Source organism: Notechis scutatus, chromosome 4 (assembly GCF_049901735.1).
Source record: "Notechis scutatus isolate UNSWTSFEM ecotype Mainland chromosome 4, rNotScu1.2, whole genome shotgun sequence".
NCBI classification, from domain to species: domain Eukaryota; kingdom Metazoa; phylum Chordata; class Lepidosauria; order Squamata; family Elapidae; genus Notechis; species Notechis scutatus.
In genome coordinates, this window is record NC_142012.1 from 8,927,230 (window position 1) to 8,948,177 (window position 20,948).

A 20,948-nucleotide genomic window follows, 5' to 3' on the forward strand; every position below is an offset into this window, starting at 1 on the left:
GGGACCTTGTAGATCACCTAGTCCAACCCCCAGCCCAAGCAGGAGACCGTACACCATTTCTGACAGATGGCAGTCCAGTCTCTTCTTGAAAGCTTCCAGGGATGAAGCTCCCACAACTTCTGAAGGCAAGCTGTTCCAATCAATTTCAAAAAGAGGCAAAGGATTAGGGAATACTCCCCAGGTATTGCTCAGAAAATTACATGCAGATACATTTTTATTTCATTTATTTCATCATTAAGTGTTGTACCTTATGATTCTTGACTCTTGACGAATGTATCTTTTCTTTTATGTATACTGAGAGTATTTGCACCAAGAAAAATTCCTTGTGTGTCCAATCACACTTGGCCAATAAAGAATTCTATTTAGTTTGTCAAGCATGTATGAGAAAATAGGTATAAGGATGAATATAACATATAAACATCTAAGTATAAACAGGTATAAGTATGTACGTAATAAATGAGTATGAATAAATGGGAACAGTAGGACAGGGACGGTAGGCACGCTGGTATGCTTATGAACGCCCCCTTACAGACCTCTTAGGAATGGAGTGAGGTCACGGTAGACAGTTTAAGGTTAAAGTTTTGGGGGTTTGAGGATGTGACAAGAGAGTCAGGTAGTGAGTTCTAGACATTGACCACTCTGTTGCTGAAAGTCGTATTTTCTGCAATCGAGTTTGGAGCAGTTTACTTTGTGTTTGTACACATCCTTAGAAAGAATTCCTATTCGAATAACATCATAGATAGAGCTACATGTGTCTTCCGTCCTCTTAATCGTTGGATTGTTTGGTCTTATTAGTTTCCCACCACTGGTGAATAATCTTCTCGGAGCTCTTTGCATTTCTGGGGTTCATCCTTGGTGTTGTTCAAAGCTCCCACTTTTGGCTCAATGACTTTCTGCTCCTCCAGCATCTGCTGCAAAAACTGAATCAAAACATACAATTTCACTCCATGGTAACAGATTTCTGTGACTCAACTTTTGCCGACTCAAAGACTTTAGAAACCTGATCTGATAGAAGGGCTGTGATGCTTCCAAGTGACTGCAGGAACCGGTGTCCTCCAACAGATTCCTGAAATATAAACTTTTTTTTTTCTGAGTATCACAATTTAGATCGTCACTTGCTTGATAAGGGGACCATCAGCTGTTTTGAGGCAGAATATCTTCAGGTGCCATTGCCTAATCTCCAGGAGGCTTGGTACCCCTCCCAAGACTTATACTTTAGCAAGTTGCTATTAAAGGTAAAGGTTCCCCTTGCACATACGTGCTGGTCATTTTCATGCTCATCTCCGTTACAAAGCCAAAGAGCCAGCACTGTCCGAAGACGTCTCCATGGTCATGTGGCCAGCATGACTAAATGCCAAAGGTGCATGGAATGCTGTTGCCTTCCCACCAAAGGGGTCCCTATTTTTCTACTTGCATTTTTTACATGCTTTCGAACTGCTAGGTTGGCAGAAGCTGGGACAAGGAACGGAGTTACGCAGTGCTAGGGATTCGAACTGCTGAACTGCCGACCCTTCTGATCAATAAGCTCCGTGTCTTAGCCACTGAGCCACTGCGTCCCTTAAGTTGCTATTACACCAAGCCAAAATAATTTCAGAGACATTTTATTTTATCCTCTTGGAGAAAGAAGAGAGTTTTAAGTGCAAAAAGAAAAGAAAAGAAATATATTTTCTTTAAAAGTGAGCATTTCTCGGGATTCTGAGAAAGCAGGGATTCTGAGAAAGTTATGGATTATAGCAGGTAGGAGCTCTGGAGCATTGTTCAAAAGCTGCGACACAGGTAATCCTTGACTTACGACCATAATTGAGCCCAAAATTTCAATTGCTAAGCAAGATTAAGTGAGTTTTGCCCATTTTCTGACCTTCCTTGCCACCATTTTTCAGTGAATCACTCCAGTTGTTAAGTTAATTCTTCATTAACGACTTAGATGAGGGAACAGAAGGGGAACTTACCAAATTTGCAGATGATACTAAGCTGGCAGGAATAGCTAACACCCAAGAAGATTGGCTCAAGATCCAGATGGATCTTGACAGACTAGAACTCTGGGCCATATCTAACAAAATGAAATTCAATGTAGAGAAAAGGAAAGTCCTACACTTAGGCAAGAAAAACCAAAAGAACACATATAGACTGGGTGAAACCAGGCTCAATAGCGGTAACTGTGAGAGGGATCTTGGAGTCTTAGTGGACAACCAGCTAAATATGAACAAAAAGGAGGACTATAGGCTAGACATCAGCGAATGGTACCTTGATACCCTCCCCAGATATTTGGGGTGTTGTTGACTGTGCTGGCTGCAACCAATTTTAACGAAATGATGAAACATCTGGAGGCCAACATATTGATTTACTGCTAGGTGAGGGCAGTGGTGGGATTCAAAAAGTTTTACTACCAGTTCTATGGGCGTGGCTTGGTGGGTATGGCAGGGGAAAGATATACTAAAATCCCCCTTCCCTCCCCACCCCACTAACCTGCTTTCCAGCTCCGTTCTCCTGTGCAGGGCAACCAAAGAAGACCCAGCCGATCAGCTGGGACTTGGGAGGCAGAGAAGAGATGGGGTTGGCAGGGCCAGTCAGAGGTGGGATTGGCCGGTTCTCCAGAACTACTCAAAATTTCTGCTACCGGTTCTCCAGAACCTGTCAGAACCAGCTGAATACCACCTCTGGGTGGGGGGTAGGCATTGGACGTTTACCTCTGGTATCCGATAACCTTTTTTTACAAGAAATTCCTGGAAAGCGTGAGTTCCATGAACTTGTATCAGCTTGGCATCCTGCAAAAATCATCCAAAAATCAGAACAAGGACGCCTTCCATTTCCATCTTTCCTTCCTTCTTTCCTTCCTTTCTTCCTTTCTTCCTTCCTTCCTTTCTTCCTGCCTTCCTTCCTTCCTTCCTTCCTTACTTACTTACTTACTTACTTACTTACTTACTTACTTACTTACCAGAATAACAGAACAGAATAACAGAGTTGGAATGGACCTGCTCAGGCAGGAAATGTTATAACAAATGATTGCCCAATCTCTTCAAAATAAGTCCTTCCTTCCTTCCTTCCTTCCTTCCTTCCTTCCTTCCTTACTTACTTACTTACTTACTTACCAGAATAACAGAACAGAATAACAGAGTTGGAATGGACCTGCTCAGGCAGGAAATGTTATAACAAATGATTGCCCAATCTCTTCAAAATAAGTCCTTCCTTCCTTCCTTCCTTCCTTCCTTCCTTCCTTCCTTCCTTCCTTCCTTACTTACTTACTTACTTACTTACTTACTTACTTACCAGAATAACAGAACAGAATAACAGAGTTGGAATGGACCTGCTCAGGGAGGAAATATTATAACAAATGGTTGCCCAATCTCTTCAAAATAAGTCCTTCCTTCCTTCCTTCCTCCCTCCCTCCTCCCCTCCCCCCCCAAACAGGAACGTGCAACATACCTCTTCACTTAAGAGCCTTCTGGAATTCTTGAGGCTGCTCTCTTTGGGGTTTTCTAAAGGTTCATTCACATTCTGTTTTTTCCACATCTTTGGGTCCAGATACCAGGCTCCATATCTCGTCTTTTTCCATCTGGATTGGCCAGGGTCCTGGGAGAAGAGAAAGATGGAAGGAGCATCATTTTCATGTGGTCAAAGGTTAGGCGTTGACCTATCCCATGATGTCTCCCTTTCTGCTGGAAGCAAACATAGGAGCTGAAAATTCAACCATCAACTGTAGGAGAAGAGCAGGCAGAGCTGGGTGGTGGAGTTAAGTACATTATCAGCTTGGAATCGTTATGTTGCCACAAAGGGTGCAAATCCAGCCTGTCCTGAATCTGTTGACTCTTATCTGGCCCCAATTTAATGTCAAACTTTCGTTGACCAAATTCTGGTTTATAGGCTTTTTAAAAAATCTTCTGTGCTGCAATTTTAATGGATGGTCCTGATCCTTTGCATCTGACACTCGCTCGAGAGGAAGTAGCCGCCTTGAAAGGGGATCTATGTGATTCAAATTTGCACCAGTGGCCTTTCCCCCAAATTCCAGTGCATATTTGTTCCATCAAATAGGAAACAGCAATGTAGACAGGAATGGAACATATGGAAAAATACAGGTAGTCTTTGACTTACAACGGTAATTGAGCCTGGAATTACAGTCGCAAAGCATTCTGGTTGTTAAGCGAGTCACCATATGACCTCACCCAATTTTTTCCCCTAGCAGTCATTAAGCATTGTCCCAAAGGGGATTTTTTTCAGGAGGCAACTGGACTTTTCTTGTTTTTTCTTTTGAAGACGTTTCACTTCTCATCCAAGAAGCTTCTTCAGCTCTGACTGGATGGTGGGGAATGGAAGGATTTGTACACCTTGCAGACAGCTGATCATTTGCATCTTTTTAGAGGGTCATTGAGGCCTCTTAGAGGTTTATCTATGTCCTCAGGGTCACCTGAGTAGTGCAAATGGTTCCTGTAATCTGTGATTTTTCTCTGGAAATCCTTCAAATGATTTCCTATTCCCTTCCTATTGCAAAGCAAACACTGTGATTGCTAATGAGTCCTTTGTATCCAATGCGTCTCTGTGGCTGGAAATAAATGTTGGTATACAGCAAAGAAACATCATAAATCTTGGCCATGTGACCATAGGTGTTCTGACCCACGCCGTTTTCCAACAAATCAAACACAATCCAAAAGAAACCTTGTATTGCTTTTGCAAAATAATTAGCTGTGATAAGCACAAGCCTTGCCAAACTGTGCGAAATTTGCCAAAAGATAACAGAGAAGAAATATTTCACAGCACAAGAGTCTTCAAATACCAACTTAAGATACTGTAATGTCCACGAGGCTGAGTTTCAAAACGTCTTTGCCTTCTGCAAAGTACATTCGTTTCATAGCTGGCTTTTATCTTCTTGAAGGAGGGGCCTTACAAATGCAGCCTTACTCCTGAGTCGCCTGTGCTGTTGTAACTGCTCTTTCCTACGAGAAAGCCTGCGCGCACACACACTTGGCACAGGCTCCTTGGGAACCTCCTCATTGCTGCTACCAGCCCCCACAATCTCTGAAGGCAGCAGTCCACTCCCTAACAGTCCTGGCCCCTCATCTGAGTCCTCGCTCTCCTCAGCCGCCCGCACCTGCTGCTGGCTAACCACAACAACAGGACAAAAGGACATAAATGTGAGACAGTTGCCAAGCACCCGAAACGCGATCACATGACTGCAGGATGGCCCCCTAGCCATTTCAGAACTCTTGAAATTGGGTCATGGGAAGCTCTAGGAAAGTACATCATAATGTACCGGTTGTAAGCAGAGCTGGGCTGCTGGGGGTTCGCAGGGGTTCGGGAGAGCCCCAGCTAAGGTTCTGTGCAGCTCGAAGAACCCCCAAAACCCACTTGTGCTGGACCTCACCCCTCCCCTCCCCTCCCAGAAGTCCCCATGTGGCCCATTTTGGATGCAGGTAAGTGCAGGGTGCGTGCGGAGGCTTGGTTAGGGCAAAAAACAGGCCTCACGGAAGTTCGGGCCTATTTCTGGCTTCCAGAGAGCCTCTGGAGCCCAGGCAGGACGTTTTTGTCCTCCCGGAGGCTCAAGGAAAGCCTCTGGAGCCCGGGGAGAGCAAAAATGCCCCCCTGCCATGGTGCAGGAGGCCAACTAGGCCACACCCACCATGGCCACGCCCACCCAGCAACAGGGCAGAGAACCTGTTGCTAAAATTTTTGAAGGCCACTCCTGGTTGTAAGTGAAGGATTCTCTGTATGGAGCATCTCTATTGTTTCTTTGCAAGCAAAATGTCTTTGCAAAAATCAAGGCTTAACAAATAACCTTCGTTCAAAGCAATGTGTACTTGGACGTTCGACGTTCACCCACCTTAGAAGGCTTAACGTCCTGATCAGGTTTCTTTCTAATAGCCTGAGAAGGTGGCATCCCAAAATACTTCTTTAGGTCCATTGGTAGATCACGGAGTTCCTCAACGCGCAGCGGGTGAAACATCGGAAGGGTAGTCTCATAACCCACATCAAACAAACTTAGAACGGTATCTTCATCTACATTGTACTTCTCTCCTCCCTGAAATAGGTACTCAAATCAGATATAGCCATAGCACTTAGACTTATATACTGCTTTATGGTGCTTTACAGCCCTCTCTAAGCGGTTTTACAGAGTCAGCCTATCACCCACAACAATCTTGGTCCTCATTTTTACCAATCTCCGAAGGGCTGGAAGGCTGAGTCAACCTTGAGCCTGGTGGGATTCGATCTGCCAAATTGCAGGCAGCCGGCAGGCAGCAGAAGTAGCCTGCAGTACTGCACTTTAACCACTGCGCCACCGAGGCTCATAGTATCCAACAAACACATCATTTTTCTCCAGAAAAAGAGATATTTCATTCATTGACTTGCAGGCAGTCCTTGACTTCCAACCATAATGGAGCCCAGAACTCCCAAGACAGTTATTGAACGAGATTTGCTCTATTTTATGACCTTTCTTGCCACAGTTGTTAAGTGAATCACTGCAGTTGTTAAGTGAGTAACATGACTGTTAAGCAAATCTGGCTTCCCCATTGATTTTTTTTTTCTTGTCAGAAGATCAGAAAAGGGGTTCACATGACTCTGGGACACAGGAATCGTATTAAATATGAGTCAGTTGCCACATATCTGAATTTTGATCATGTGATCATGGAGATTCTGCAATGGTCGTAAGTGTGAATAAAGGCCATAAGTCACTTTTTTTTTAGTGCCCTTGAAAACTTCAGTTACTGAATCGATGGTTATAAGTCAAGGACTACCTGTATTTATTTATCTGTCAGGAAAAATGTTAAACAAGTGTTGAAATACGCTGCTTTTTAGAAAGCATATAGGAATCAGTTTTGGTTTTCAAAATTACAAAATACTTCAGGTTTAATACAGTACGAATCTGTTGGCCAAGAACTCAACAAGTCATGCAGATATAAAATATAGCTAGGTACCTCTGAAGATTAAGTAATTATTTGTGTCTAGCTGACTATTAACACACAAATTCAAAAAGCCAAGACCTCTTTTCTTAATTTGCAAAAATGTTTTCCTGGAATTACTCTTGATATAAACATTTGATTCGAAATAGATAAAAAATTGATGAGAGTTGGATCAAATCATGGGGTGGGAGAGAGAGGAAAAGGCTAGTCCAGCAGCCCCTTCCCAACAGTATAGTTTGGATATGTTGGACTACAACTCCCATAACCTCATAGAGGCTAGTGTTTGATTATAGGTCTTGAAGTCCAACTCTATTTTACGTGGTTTCTTTGGAACAGAAGACATCTGGGTTGGGAAAGAACATCCCACGCTAAGTTTCTCCAGCTTGGCCCCTTTAAGGTAGATAGACTTCAACTCCCAGAATCCCCCACTCAGCCAATTCTGGGAGTTGAAGTCCACATGTCTTAAAGGGGCCAAAGACTGACAAAGAATTTGTTTGACTTACTAGAGAATTGAATCCGTCACAAAGTTCTTTGGTAGTTCGCTTGATATTCTTGTCGAGAGGAGGGATGTAATTCAACCTGGCTTTCAGTTTTCTTGCTGCCACTTTTTGGGGGGAGAACCAGGTGTAAGGAGCCTTGTTTTCTGGATCCTTGCTGTAAAGAAACATTTACACATCCATCTGTTCTGACCTAGGCCTCCCCAAAAAGCACTAAGCAGACTCTTTGTCCTGGCAAAACCCCTTTTATTAAACAAAGGTGAATTTCTTGCACGGACATTCCGCCAAAGGCCTGGCAAACAGTCTTTCAAGGGTGTAATTAGGAGCACAGACCTTATCTAGCTTGGAGAGCTGCCAGGTAAATATTTCCAAACGCAGTGCTGACAAGGAAGGACTCGGCACAGAGTCTCTGCGACGCACAGGCAGATCTTCACACTGCTGCAACAAATGAATTGTTTCCTGCAAAAAAAAACCCTCCCTTTTTGCTCCTCTTTTAATCCCTATGGGAGGGGCCATTCACCGCCCACCTGTGGCTTTACTCCCGTGTCCACCCTTAGTTCGCAATTGTTCTTTTCTTTTGGCAGCTCTGCACATGTGCAGGCTGGGAACCGGCTCCAGCTACTTTACAGCTTCACTGCTGTCTGACTCCAAGGACAGCTGATAACTGCCACACTGCCCTGGCCCCATCTCTGCCTCTGATGCAGAGCCTTCCTCAGCCTCCAGGACAGGCCCATGTTCCTCCCCAACCTCCTCACTGTCCGACTCTGCTGCCAGCTCCACTAGCCTTTGGAAGGCCACAACACTATCTTGATCAAGCAGCAAATCCTATGATGTTTAGTAAGAGGTTCTCCCTGTCAACTAAGCACTGAACTGCAGCCTTATTATCGCTGCTCTGATGGGACTAATTAATATCACTGCATGTTTATTAACAAGTTGTTTTTCCTAAGTACAATAACCAAAGGAGACCGTGGGGACCAGTCCTGAGCTTCAAGTTGGCAGCGTAAGAAGAAACATCCCCGGTTCAGTTCCAAGCTGGGAATAAAATGGAGGCCGATTGGAAAGAAAGTTGGTTTATTGATGAAGCAGAACCACCAGCAGCATGTGGTTCTGGGGCAGCTGACCAAAATGGCTGAATGAGTGGGTGGACCTTTATAGCTTCTGTAACTCTGAAGTTTGGTATTTGTCCAATATGGGTTTTGTGTTCTGAAAGGATGTTGGGTAATTCTCATTGTGGCTGATAGCAGGGGTGGGATGCAAATATTTTTACTACTGGTTCTGTGGACGTGGCTAGGTGGGCGTAGCCATGTGACTGGGTGGGCGTGGCTTCTTTTTCCTTTTTTGCAGCACCCCCCCCCCATGAGCCTCTTTCTGCCTCCTGGGCGAAGCAATAAGACAGTGAGGGGGATCCCGGCACAGTTGATCTTCAGAACAGCTGATCATTGGGAGGAAAAAAAGAAAGAAGTACTGGTTCGGTTGAACTGATAGCTGTTTTTTTATTACTAGTTTGGCCAAACAGTAGCATTTTTTTACTACCGGTTTGGCCAAACCGAGCCGACCCTGTAGAATACCAGTGGCTGATAGCTATGTCCTGTGTTAGATTTTTGGCCGAGGGGCTGCTTACTCTAATCCTATCACTCTTGCTTTTGTTCGCTGTCAAAATTGCTGCCAGGGATTTTGAAATATCCTGTCTTGAATGGACTTCCGCCGGCAGTATTTGGTTTGTTTATGAATGGAGCCATCTAGATAGTCTGCTTCCTCCGTTAATAAGCCCTTTATCTCCTTAAGTGCCAGCATGTGCAGTTAGCTTCTTGTTACGATGTTTTCTTTAGGCCTCTGGTTGGAATGTGGAATGGGCTTCAGGTAACTTTTGTTCATTAGCACCTTGGCCTTTTGGCTTTTCTGAGGCTTTTCCTTATGGTTAATATTTTATTTGGGATAACGGGAGTGGGTGGGGTTGATTTCTTACAGCAGCCATAACTGCAGGAGAACTAAAGGCAGAGCCTGGAGTTCGGGATCAAGAGAGGAATCAGCCTAGAATTGTTATGTTCAACTCCAACCACTCCGTTAACTCTAGCGCCAATATAGTGATGACTGTTAGTTGACTAGATTCTTGTGTGCAAGTATGCTTCAACTTACAACCACAACTAAGCCCAAAATTTCTCTTGCTACACCCGTTTTGCTCTGTTTTACAACCTTTCTTGCCCCTGTGGTTAAGTGAATCGCTGCAGTTGTTAAGATAATAATATGGTTTTTAAGTGAATCTGGGTTTTCCCATTGACTTTGCTTAGCAACAGAAAATGTGAGCTCAATTGCAGTCATAAGTCGAGGACTATCTGTCTATCACTCAGTGCACACACTTCCACTCCATCTTAAATTTGTTTAATAAATGAAAGAAAGAAATACATTTTAAGTGTTCCTTTGCAAACAGTAAAGAAGAGTTGTGTGTATCTTATTGGTGCCTTTTTCCTGATACGATGTGTTGACCTTCCAGTCTAAACTCCATTTTCTAGTTTTCTGTCCAAAATCAAACTAGGCCTTAACCTTGTTTAGCTTTCCTGGCTTGTTTAGTTTGAATGAATAGTAAGAAATAAATCAGACATTTGTTTGGGGGAAGTGTGGAGTTTTTGTCCTTAAAGATATGAACTAGATTACTAAAAGCTGACTACTAGTTACTAGAAGGCTCTGAAAACTGTTGATCAACTTATCACCACAAGGTGGCAGTCAGGAATCAAGCAGACCTCAGTGTATTGGAGAGTAAATTATACATACATAGATAATCCTCAATTTATAATCATTTCTTTAGCCTGAAACAAGTGAAGTCCTCACATTTATAATTATTGCAGTCAAAAATTGGGTTCTTGGTAACCAGCGTTTATTTCAAGTCAAGTTATTCTCCAAAGCACCTGAGGGCAGGACAAGAAGCAATGGGTGGGAAACTAATCAAGGAGAGAAGCAACTTAGAACTAAGGAGGAATTCCCTGACAGTTAGAATAATTGATCAGTGGAACAACTTGCCTCCAGAGCAGAGGTCTCCAAATGTGGCAACTTTAAGACTTGTGGACTTCAAGTGGCTGGAGAATTCTGGGAGTTGAAGTCCACAAGTCTTAAAGTTGCCAAGTTTGGGAACCCCTGCTCCAGAGGTTGTGAATGCTCCAACACTGGAAGTTTTTAAGAAGAGATCTGGATAACCATTTATTTGAAATGGTATAGAATTTCCTGCCTGAGCAGGAGGTTGGACTAGAAGACCTCCAAAGGTCCCTTCCAACAATGTTATTCTATTCTATTCTATTCTATTCCATTCCATTCCATTCCATTCCATTCCATTCCATTCCATTCCATTCCATTCTATTCTATTCTATTCTATTCTATTCTATTCTATTCTATTCCATTCCATTCCATTCCATTCCATTCCATTCCATTCCATTCCATTCCATTCCATTCCATTCTATTCCATTCTATTCTATTCTATTCTATTCCATTCCATTCTATTCTATTCTATTCTAGTCAGTTGCAGCATCCCAGGGTTAGGTGATTTCCATTTGCGACTTTCCCAGCCAGCTTCCAACAAGCAAAATTAGTGGGAGGAAGCCAGATTCACTTAACAGCAGCAATGATTCACTTAACAACGGTGGCAAAAAAAGGTTGTCCATTTTGACATGGCTCACTGAACTGTCCTGCTTAGCCTGTAATCCTCATTGCGCTTGTAAGTCAAGGACGGCCTGTACTCGCTTAAAGATCCTCTCCCTCACCCCAAATAAAAATTCCTCCTCCATTTTATTCCGTCTGCTCAGGTCAAATCAAATAAGAAAGCCAGAGGAATGCATGCTGGTCAGAGGTGGTATTCAGCAGGTTCTGACCCGTTCTGGAGAACCGGTAGTGGAAATTTTGAGTAATTTGGAGAACTGGCCAATCCCACCTCTGACTGGCCCTGCCAACCCCATCTATTATCTGCCTCCCATTGACTCCCATCTGATTGGCTGGGTCTTCTTTGGTTGCCCTGCACAGGAGAACGGAGCTGGAAAGCAGGTTAGTGGGGTGGGGAGGGAACGGGGATTTTTGCAGTAACCTTCCCCTGCCACGCCCATCAAGCCATGGCCACCAAGCCATTCCCATAGAACCAGTAGTCAAGTTTTCTGAATCACTGATGCTAATGCTGGACCTTATGTAATGTAGTCTAAAACCATGGCAAAAACCTTTCAAAGGATCCAAAAAAAGGCCATTTGAGGGGGTGGCTGAGCAGTTCTGTCCCAGGATGAAAATACAGGTGGTCCTTTGACTTACAACAGTTTGTTTAGTGACCATTCAAAGCTAGCATGCACTGAAACCAGGGACTTTTGACTGTTCTTCACACGACCAAGGCAGCCTCCCCCTTGTCACTCAATCAAAATTCAGACCCTTGGCAACTGACTCGTACTTATGATGGTTGCCGTGTCCCCGGGATCACGTGATCCCCTTTTGTGACCTTCTGACAAGCAATGTCAATGGGGAAGCCAGATTTACTTAACAACCACGCTACTAACTGAGCATCTGCAGGGATTCACTTAACAACGGTGGAAAGAAAGGCCACAAAAGGGGGGGCAAAACTCACTTAACAGCTGTCTCGCTTAGCACCATACGTTTTGGACTCAACTGTGGTCGTAAGTCGAGGCCTACTTGTATTCCCACTGACAAGAAAGTGCCTCTTGGTGGAGAACTTCCAGGGGCAAGCGTCTTTCACCGGGGCTTGGTTGAGGATTCAGGGGTGGGACTCTACTGGTACCGACTGGTTCTATAGAACCAGTTGTTACTATTCCGCGCAGTTCGGAGAACTGGCAAATCACGCCACTGCCTGGCCCCACCCCTCCCCACACGCCCCACCCCCACCCAGTCACTCCTTACCTGGCATGCACACCATCCAACTTGCCTGCACTGTACCTTTGCCCAATTTTTGGTAAGCTGCTATTTTTCCTTTTTTAACCCCCGTGATCATCAGCTGTTCCAACTATCAGCTGTTCCGACTATCAGCTATGCCGGGCGATTTAGATTAGCTAGAAAGCAGGAAATCGACGGATTTCTTGCTTTCTAACTAATCTAAATCGCTTTTGTACTGCTTTGCCTTCGCCCAGGGGGCTTCCCTGTCAGGGGTGGTATTCAGGGGGTTGAGGGAGGGAGAAGTGGCCTGAGAGCGGAGCTGAACCTTCCTTAGGACTGAAGCTTCTATTTTTCATTGCAGACTCAGGCAGCAGATTGCAGAAAGGTAGATCTCTGAATGAATCTGTGATTCTGGGAGCAACTCAATCTGCCTGCCTGCTCTGCCAGATTTTGGGTAAAAGTTGCTCTCTCTTTTTATAAAAAATTCAATATTTACGTAAATATTTACAATATTTACATACAAGCCACGCCCAGCCAGTTACGCAACCACCAAGCCATGCCCACAAATTAGGCCACACCCCTAGAACTGGTTGTTAAGAAATTCGAATCCCACCCCTGGTTGGGATATGTCATAGTGCCACTGCCTGAATACCTTGGTTATGGCATGCATATTGAGGAAATGCAGCCCTTGTGATTCGTAATCATGGTAGATGATGGCTGGGAACTAGACAATCATGGTTTGGGATGCATTATCTGTGGCCTGGAACTCACCAGCTGACTTGTTTGGCCCTTGTTTGTCTGTTCCTTTTGCCTTCCAGAAGGGATGGAATCATAGGAGGACAGGATTCTCCACCAAGGTTGGCATCAGATTCTTGGTCAGTAGGAACCACCTCTGGATCCAGGATGCTCATGACTTCCTTGAAAAGCTGGGAAGGGAAGGACAGGGGAGTAGAGGGCAGGGTGGAAAGAAGGGAGGGAGAGAGGGGAGAAAGGAAAGAAGGAAGAAAGGGAGGGAGGGGAGGATGGGGGGAAGGAAGGTAGAAGGGGGAGGGGGAAAGAAGGAAGGAAGGGAGGGAAGAAGGGAAGGGAAGGGAAAGGAAGGGAAGGGAAGGAAGAGGGAAGGGAAGGAAAAGGAAGGGAAGGAAGGGAGGGAAGGAAGGGAAGGAAGGAAGGGAAGGAAGGAAGAAAGGAAAGGAAGAAGGGAAGGGAAGGGAAGGAAGGGAAGGAAGGAAGGAAGGAAGGGGAGGGAAGGGAAAGGGGGAAGAAGGGAAGGGAAAGGAAGGGAAGGGAAGGAAGGGAAGGGAAGGGAAAGAAGAAAAGAAAGAAAAGAACTCTGTGAACCCAAGTCTGGCTCCAGACCAATTGCCAAGAGATATCCAAGGTCAGTGTCAGCCAGCACGAGGCAGTGATTCTATCCCCTGATTTCTCCTGTGCAAACTGATCAGTGACCAAGGGACAGACAAAATGCTTCCAGGTAATCTGAAACCAACCCTCAACCACAAATAGATATATGAGGAAAATTCTGGAACAGGCCTAAAAAAGGAAAGACACAACTTTGTGAACAGAGTGCACGGAAACCTCAGCCTCAAAATAAATAAGGAACATGCTAGCTAGAGTAATATCACTTCCGTGTAGAGTACAAAATGTGCCAAAAACAGAGGCCCGGGGGAGGCTCTTTTCTGTTTATTTAGCTGATAAACAGTGGGGGCCTCTTTTCTTGGACTTTGAGTTATAATAACAGCGAAAATCCCCTCTCTTATTATTCCTTATGCGTGGGAGATTTAACACGGGGATTTCCTCTCCTTGTTGAGAATCCACCCTCTGTATCAGCTAAGAGATAGCAAGGGTTGTGATAAATGTGACAAAGTCCACAACTTCCCAAGGGTCTCTGAACTCAGGAAAACTTCCCTGGAACAGAGATAAAATTTCGGCAAAAGCCTCAATTCACCCTAGCGTAAACAAAACTTGACCTCTATCCATCTTGGAGGTCAATTTGTTTGGAAGGCACGTGTTTTCTGCAGAAGGATCTGGATTCAGTGAGAAGTTTTATATCCAAACAGATTTTCTTCTTTATACTGTTTCCATCTTCCTTTAAACTAAGGGTCTTCAAACTTGGCAAGTTTAAGACTTGTGGACTTCAACTCCCAGAATCCTGAGCTAACATGACTGGAGGAGGAATTCTGGGAGTTGAAGTCCACAAGTCTTAAACTTGCCAAGTTTGAAGACCCTTGTAGATGGATGATGGATGGATGGATGGATGGATGGATGGATGGATGGATGGATGGATGGATGGGGAGACGATAAATAGACAGACAGACAGGTATAGATGATAGATTCTATCATCTATACCTGTCTGTCTGTCTATTTATCGTCTCCCTATCCATCCATCCATCCATCCATCATCCATCTACAAGGGTCTTCAAACTTGGCAAGTTTAAGACTTGTGGACTTCAACTCCCAGAATTCCTGAGCTAACATGACTGGAGGAGGAATTCTGGGAGTTGAAGTCCATAAGTCTTAAACTTGCCAAGTTTGAAGACCCTTGGAAACCATTAACAGAATCCACAATGGTCTGAGTAGCGGTGTCTCCACTAGATAATTGACAGTCAAGCTGAAACTAAACGAATCAAGTAAAAATAGCAAATGTGGGGACAATCCTTAACTCAAACTTCCACAAACCTCCCAAACAACCCCTGACCCAATCCACATATCAAAGGATAAGGTTTGCAAACACAAATAGAGTTGATTAAATTAAGTCTCCCAGCAGGACTGAATGTTCACACGAATACATGCATACACAAACACACCACACAAACACCCCTCAAGTGTCACCCTGGAATCCACATTTAGGTGCTTCCACACCCAGGACAAGCTCCCCTGTTTGTTTGTTTATTTATTATTTTTACGTTTTTCAATATATGGTTACTTATTCCATTACCATTACGTCTTTACTCTTGTTACAAATCAATATATTTCATCTTACACTTCAATCTTTTCTATAACATATATACATATTTACATACTTCCTCATTCTTTTCCTAATTGCCATTTTATTTTATTTTTATTTCTAAACCACTCCTTTTAATTTCAACGTTAGCCTGTCCATCTCTATACAGTCTATTATTTTCTTTATAACCATGCCCTCTGATGATAGTATCCTTTTCTCCTTCCAAAGTTGTGCATATGAAATCCTTGCATCTTAACATTAGTATATGTAATATAATGTACCTATCTTTTTTATTGCATTTTGTGTTGCTTTACCTCATTTTTACCCCTAAAGGCAAACGGTTTGCTTTTAGGAATAAATATTTCTTACTTTCCTCACAGCTGTCCGGATCTCATTTTTATTTATTCCTCTGCGATTCCGGCTCAAGCTGGAACCTCAAATAAGTCTTCTGACAATTCCATATCATGAAAAATCAACATGTCCTTCCCACACGCATGCTTCTTTTCCTGAGGCGAAGACAGAGGTCGTCCTCAATTTACGACTGCAATGGAGCCCTGAATTCCTGTTCCCAAGCGAGACTGTTGTTAAGTGAGCTTTGCTCCATGTTGTGACCTTTCTTGCCACAGCTGTTAAGTGAATCACTGCAGTTGTTAAGTGAAATCTGACTTTGCTTGTCGGAAGGTCACAAAAAGGGGATTGCATAACCCACACACACCCCTGGGACACGGCCACCGTCATAAATATGAGTCAGGGGCCAAGCGTCTGAATTTTGATCACGTGACCACGGAGAATGCTGCAATGGTCGTAAGTGTGAAAAATGGTCATAAGTCATTTTCCCCCAAAGTGGAATGGTCACTAAACGGACCGTTGTAAGTTGAGGACTATCTCCTATGCCAGAAGCAATGACGGAGGACTCCGCGGTCCATAAATGGGAAGCCTTTGTCGCTTCCACACTTCCATACCTGACCTTTCTCCTCACCTTCATATATGAATATGCTTTCCTGTCTTTTTCTGCAAAGGTTGCCATGGAAACATGGCCTAGGGCAGTGATGGCAACCCTTTTTGGCACCGAGTGCCCAAACTGGATTGCATCTGTATGCACGTGCATGTCCGTGTGCCAGAGCGTTGGAAACGCCAGCTGGCAGGTCCATGCATGCCTGTTTTTGGGGTGTTTTGAGGGCTGTTTTCAAGCTGTTTTGTCCTGAAAACAGCCCAAAAAACAGTCTGTTTTTGGCTGTTTTCTAGGTCGTTTTTGAGCCATTTTTGGCCCGAAAAAGGCCTGAAAAATGGCTGTTTTGGGGGGCAGTTTTCTAGCTGTTTTCCAGCCCTCTAGCACCTGCTGGCCAGCGCACATGTGCCAGAAACCAGAAGAGCAGCTGGTGATGATGCGTGTGCCCATTGAGAGGGCTCTGCATGCCACTTCTGGCACGCGTGGCATATGTTCGCCATCATGGGCCTAGGGATTTGCTAGAGGTGCAGGAATCAGGCCGAGAGAGGTTACTAGCTTGGTTTCCATTCATGAATAACAGAATAACCGAGTTGGAAGTGACCTCGGAGGTCTTCTAGTCCAACCCTCTGCTCAAACAGGAGACCCTGTACCAATTCAGACAAATGGTTGTCCCATCTGTTGTCCTGGCTCGTTCTGTCTGATGGTAGAGGTGGCCCTGAAACAGATCCTTGGTCCATCAAACTGACTTGTTTGGGTAGCCCCTTTGGGTAGGACATTGTGTCCAGCAGCTCCTCAGCCTGCTTCTAGAATAAGGTCCATGGTGCCTGGAAGGACCAGCCAGCCATTGCCTTGCTCCACACAGATGTTCTCCTGATGGACATCTGGCAACTGAGATGTTTCCACAGTCTCCATAGGGGGAAGTCAAAAGAAGCAAGTTGGCAGGTTCAGCATTGCCATCGAAGTCCCATCTTAGGGCAGGACGAGAAGCAATGGGTGGAAACTAATCAAGGAGAGAAGCAACGTAGAACTAAGGAGAAATTTCCAGACAGTGAGAACAATTCATCAGTGGAACAACTTGCTTCCAGAAGTTGCGGATGCTCCAACACTAGAAGTTTTTAAGAAGAGAATGGATAACCCTTTGTCTGAAGTGGTATAGGGTTTCCTGCCTAAGCAGGGGGTTGGACTAGAAGACCTCCAAGGTCCCTTCCAACTCTGTTATTCTATTCTATTCTATTCTACCTATTGTATATCAACTAGTCCCCAACATACAACCACACAATTATGCCCGTTGCTAAGACAGTTGTGAAGTGAGATTTGCCCCCCATTTTATGACCTTTCTTCTTTCTCTTTACTTCTAGGTTGCTTCTCTCCTTGATTAATTTCCATCCCTTACTTCTTCTCCTGCCTCCTGGTGCTTTGGAAAGCAGGTGGACCCTCTTGTTCTCTGTGGCAGCCCCTCAAAGATTGGAACACTGCTATCATGTCCCCCCCCTAGTTCTTCTTCTCTTCCAAAGATGCCCTTGTTCTGGGAAACTGGCAAGTCAGCACTTACAAAGCAACATTTAGTTTCTCTTTCTTGTCAAGCAACTTTCTTTAAAAAAAAAAATCCAGTTGGGAATTTACCCTGAGGTTTCCATGTTAATGTCATTCATGCACCAAGTCAAGGGATTTTCTTTGCCACCATAAATAGGAATCTCTGTCGTTTCAAAATGCCTGTCAGAATTTATAGTTTATTATGAGTCATAAGTCCTGAGACTCGTCTTGGCAGGAAAAAAAAAATACTTGGTATAACTATACATTAAATATAGTCTTTAGTAAAAAATGATTAGGGGGTCAGGTCCTTAGACCCCAGCTACATTCTTTATTTGCCCAAGCACCCTAACTTTCCACCCCACTAAATGTAGTTTTAGAGGTTTAGAGCCCAAGGAGTGGATGAGACAATAGATTAGAAAAGTGTTTCTCAGTCTTGACCATTTAATGATGAAGTGTGGACTTCAACTCCCAGAATTCTGCAACCAGCTGACTGGAGAATTCTAGCAATTGAAGTACCCAAGGTTGAGAAACCCTGCTCAACAATGGAAATGTGACAGGATTGAAAGGTGAGGTCCTTGGAGTTCTCTGAGTTTGGTTGTTTTCTTGTAGGCATTTCACTACCAAATTAGGTAACATCATCAGTATTAGAAGGGAGTGGTGTTTGTGGAGAGGGAGACGGGGAGGAGGAGGAGGAGGACGTGGGGTCCTTGGTGCTCTTTTATCCTGGATGTTTTCTTGCAGATGTTTCATTACCCATACTAGGTAACATCATCAGTGCCAGAAGGGAGTGGGGTTTGTGGAGGAGGAGGGGAGGAGGAGGAGGAGGAGGAGGAGGAGGAGGAGGAGGAGGACAACCTTGGGGTCCTTGGTGCTCTCTGAGCTTGGGTACTTTTTTGTAGACGTTTCATTACCAAACTAGGTATCATCATCAGTGCTCAAATGTGACTACTATAACTATTATTGAAATACCTTTGTAAAAACGTGAGCAAAAATGCATGTTCTCACCTCTGCAGGAATGCTTTCTTGAAAATTTGGATAGAGTGCTAAAGGGTGTTGGCTGAGGCAGTATTCAACTTGAGCAATGTGATCCTTTTGGCTGAGCTTCGAAGTGTTGCTCTGTGGCTCGGTTAACCTCTTTCTGGATCTCTGGGGTGCTCTGAGAAAATTCTTAGGTTTCTCAGAGAGAAGAAGAGGGCTAGGTCCCCTTGCCGGTTGGGTGAGGATGCTCTCACCTGAAGGAAGGAAGGCCTCTCTGGAATAATCCAAATTGCTCCTCAGAAACCGCCAGTGTTGGCCATTCAAGGAAGGGGAGAATCTGGATTTGTGACCGCCGTGCCGTTGAAACAACCAGAAAGTCATGTCTTCACCACCTAGTTCTGAAGAAATAGTCATACTTGTTAGGGGTTATCCCTTGGTTTGGCTGACCTTGCAATGGCTGGAGTGGGCTGAGCCACCCACATCAAGCAGGCAAAGCTGTTCTCCGTCACTGATTTTACATCTGTGTTGAAAAAAGCTTCTTGGCTTTATTTCATAATTGCAATTTATTCGCATGAGATGTTTTCAGCCTCTGGAAGCACCAGAATGCAGCTTCTGTTGGCTTCGGATTGCACCAGGGGATTTGCACAGCAAACGGAGAGCAATGCCATTTTCTTCCTTCCCTCCCACAAAAACATCCCAAAGTTAGAAAAAAAAGGGGGCTGCCCTGCTCCCTCTGGGAGACCCTGACAGATGCTTTTTGGATAGCATTTTTGAGACACTCTCTGATGTAGCGTCTCGATAGACGTCACTCCTACTTTTCCTACAACACTTTATTTACTCCAGACCTCGAGGTCGGAGTCTGGAACAGATCTTTTCCTCTCAAAAATGTACTCAATAAAAATGTAATTGCTGTATTCTTATTATCCTTGGTTTAAAAAAAAAACACCAAAACAAAGTTTTTGTTAAATAGTGGCAGCATCGCTGCACTGTATATCGTGGGTTCTCAGAAAAATGCAAGTATTATGCCAGGGACGTTTTCTGTATGATTCCTATTCTTCTTTTGCTCCTGACAAGCTCATTCTGGTTCCCACAAAGTGTTTGTAATATCAGAGTAAGAACATGAAAGTGAAAGGAGGAGGAGGAGGAGGAGGAGGAGGAGGAAGAGAAAATAATTTGAATTAAAGCCCCTTTGTTAGTTTCATAGTGATATTATTATCATTACAGTTCTATTTTCATATTCATTTTTAATCCGGTTTGTATGCTTAAAATATGTTATATTCATTAAAAACTGCACATTCCTCATCTCACAATCTGGGGAAGAAACCCTCCTTGCTGATTCTTATGATTCTTTTAAAAAGTTGACAGAGTGGTAGTTATATATATATCTGATGAATTTTTCTAGGCATCACCAGCTGATCTTTGTGCTGGTTAATATTGGACAGAGAAACAAGGCCATCTCGCTTCCTGTAAACGTGATGTAGTCCATGCTAAGGACCGATAAATAAATACATAAAATATAAATAGACTTTATACCCAAGTTGAACAAAGATGCTATTCTATTTTCCTTCTAATAGAATCATGTCCCACTGTATACCACCCTAGCATGGCTGCAGCACAAATCTAATTATTTCTACCTTCAATCTTATTCTCAGATAGATATATTTGGAGCTACCAGCTTTGACACTTGTCCCTAAGGTTATAAAAAGAAAGGAACATACCAGCAGCTAGAAACAGCAGAGGGATCTAGCATCTGCGTCCACATCAACAGCGCACAATAGCCCTTTTGCAAATATTGCCTGGAAATGTTGTTTTGGGGTTGTGCAGCCCACACCTTTCTGAGTCTGCGTCTAACAGTGGGCTTTTTAATTCTGCAGGAGAGGAGACGATTGATTGTGTCCTCAGAGGCAGGCCAGGAGACCATGGTGTGTTTGGGATTGGTTGTTATGACAACCAGATCTGCCCAGCTATTCATTCATGAGAGCACACATTCAAAAGTTATCTGAGAATGCAAGGGGGGGGGGGGATTTATTTATTTATTTTATTTATTTGTCAAGCATGTATTAGATAACAGATACAACAGATATAGTTAGAAAATGATTATGATTACATGAAATAGGTATGAATAAAAGGGGATATTAGGTAGGCACATTGGTGCACTTATGCACGCCCCCTGTGATGACCCGGAGTGTAACACAAACGTAACAAAATCCAAAACGTAAATAAATGTCCTTTAACGCCTCCAACTTGGTTCCACGGTTCAATAATTCTCAGTAGGAGATAAAATATACTCAAAAATAGTCTTC

At 43.8% G+C, this 20,948-nt stretch overlaps 1 protein-coding gene across 2 annotated transcripts; it reads right to left on the minus strand.

Annotated features, from left to right (window-relative positions):
- Window positions 1–207: 207 nt before the first annotated feature.
- On the minus strand, window positions 208–20,551 carry LOC113417869 (protein FAM47E-like). 2 transcript variants are annotated; one of them, XM_026676475.2, is made up of 8 exons: window positions 20,364–20,551; window positions 18,673–19,043; window positions 13,010–13,164; window positions 7,394–7,544; window positions 5,813–6,010; window positions 3,424–3,570; window positions 2,688–2,765; window positions 208–920 (listed from the first exon to the last, which is right to left on the minus strand). In XM_026676475.2, the coding sequence occupies exons 2-8, from the start codon at window positions 19,024–19,026 to the stop codon at window positions 792–794; spliced, it is 1,212 nt and encodes a 403-aa protein (XP_026532260.2). In that variant the 5' UTR covers window positions 19,027–19,043; window positions 20,364–20,551; the 3' UTR covers window positions 208–791. The 2 variants fall into 2 exon arrangements, with proteins under 2 accessions (XP_026532260.2, XP_087818857.1); XM_087962731.1 differs by lacking the exon at window positions 18,673–19,043 and having other exon boundaries at window positions 20,364–20,536.
- Window positions 20,552–20,948: the final 397 nt, after the last annotated feature.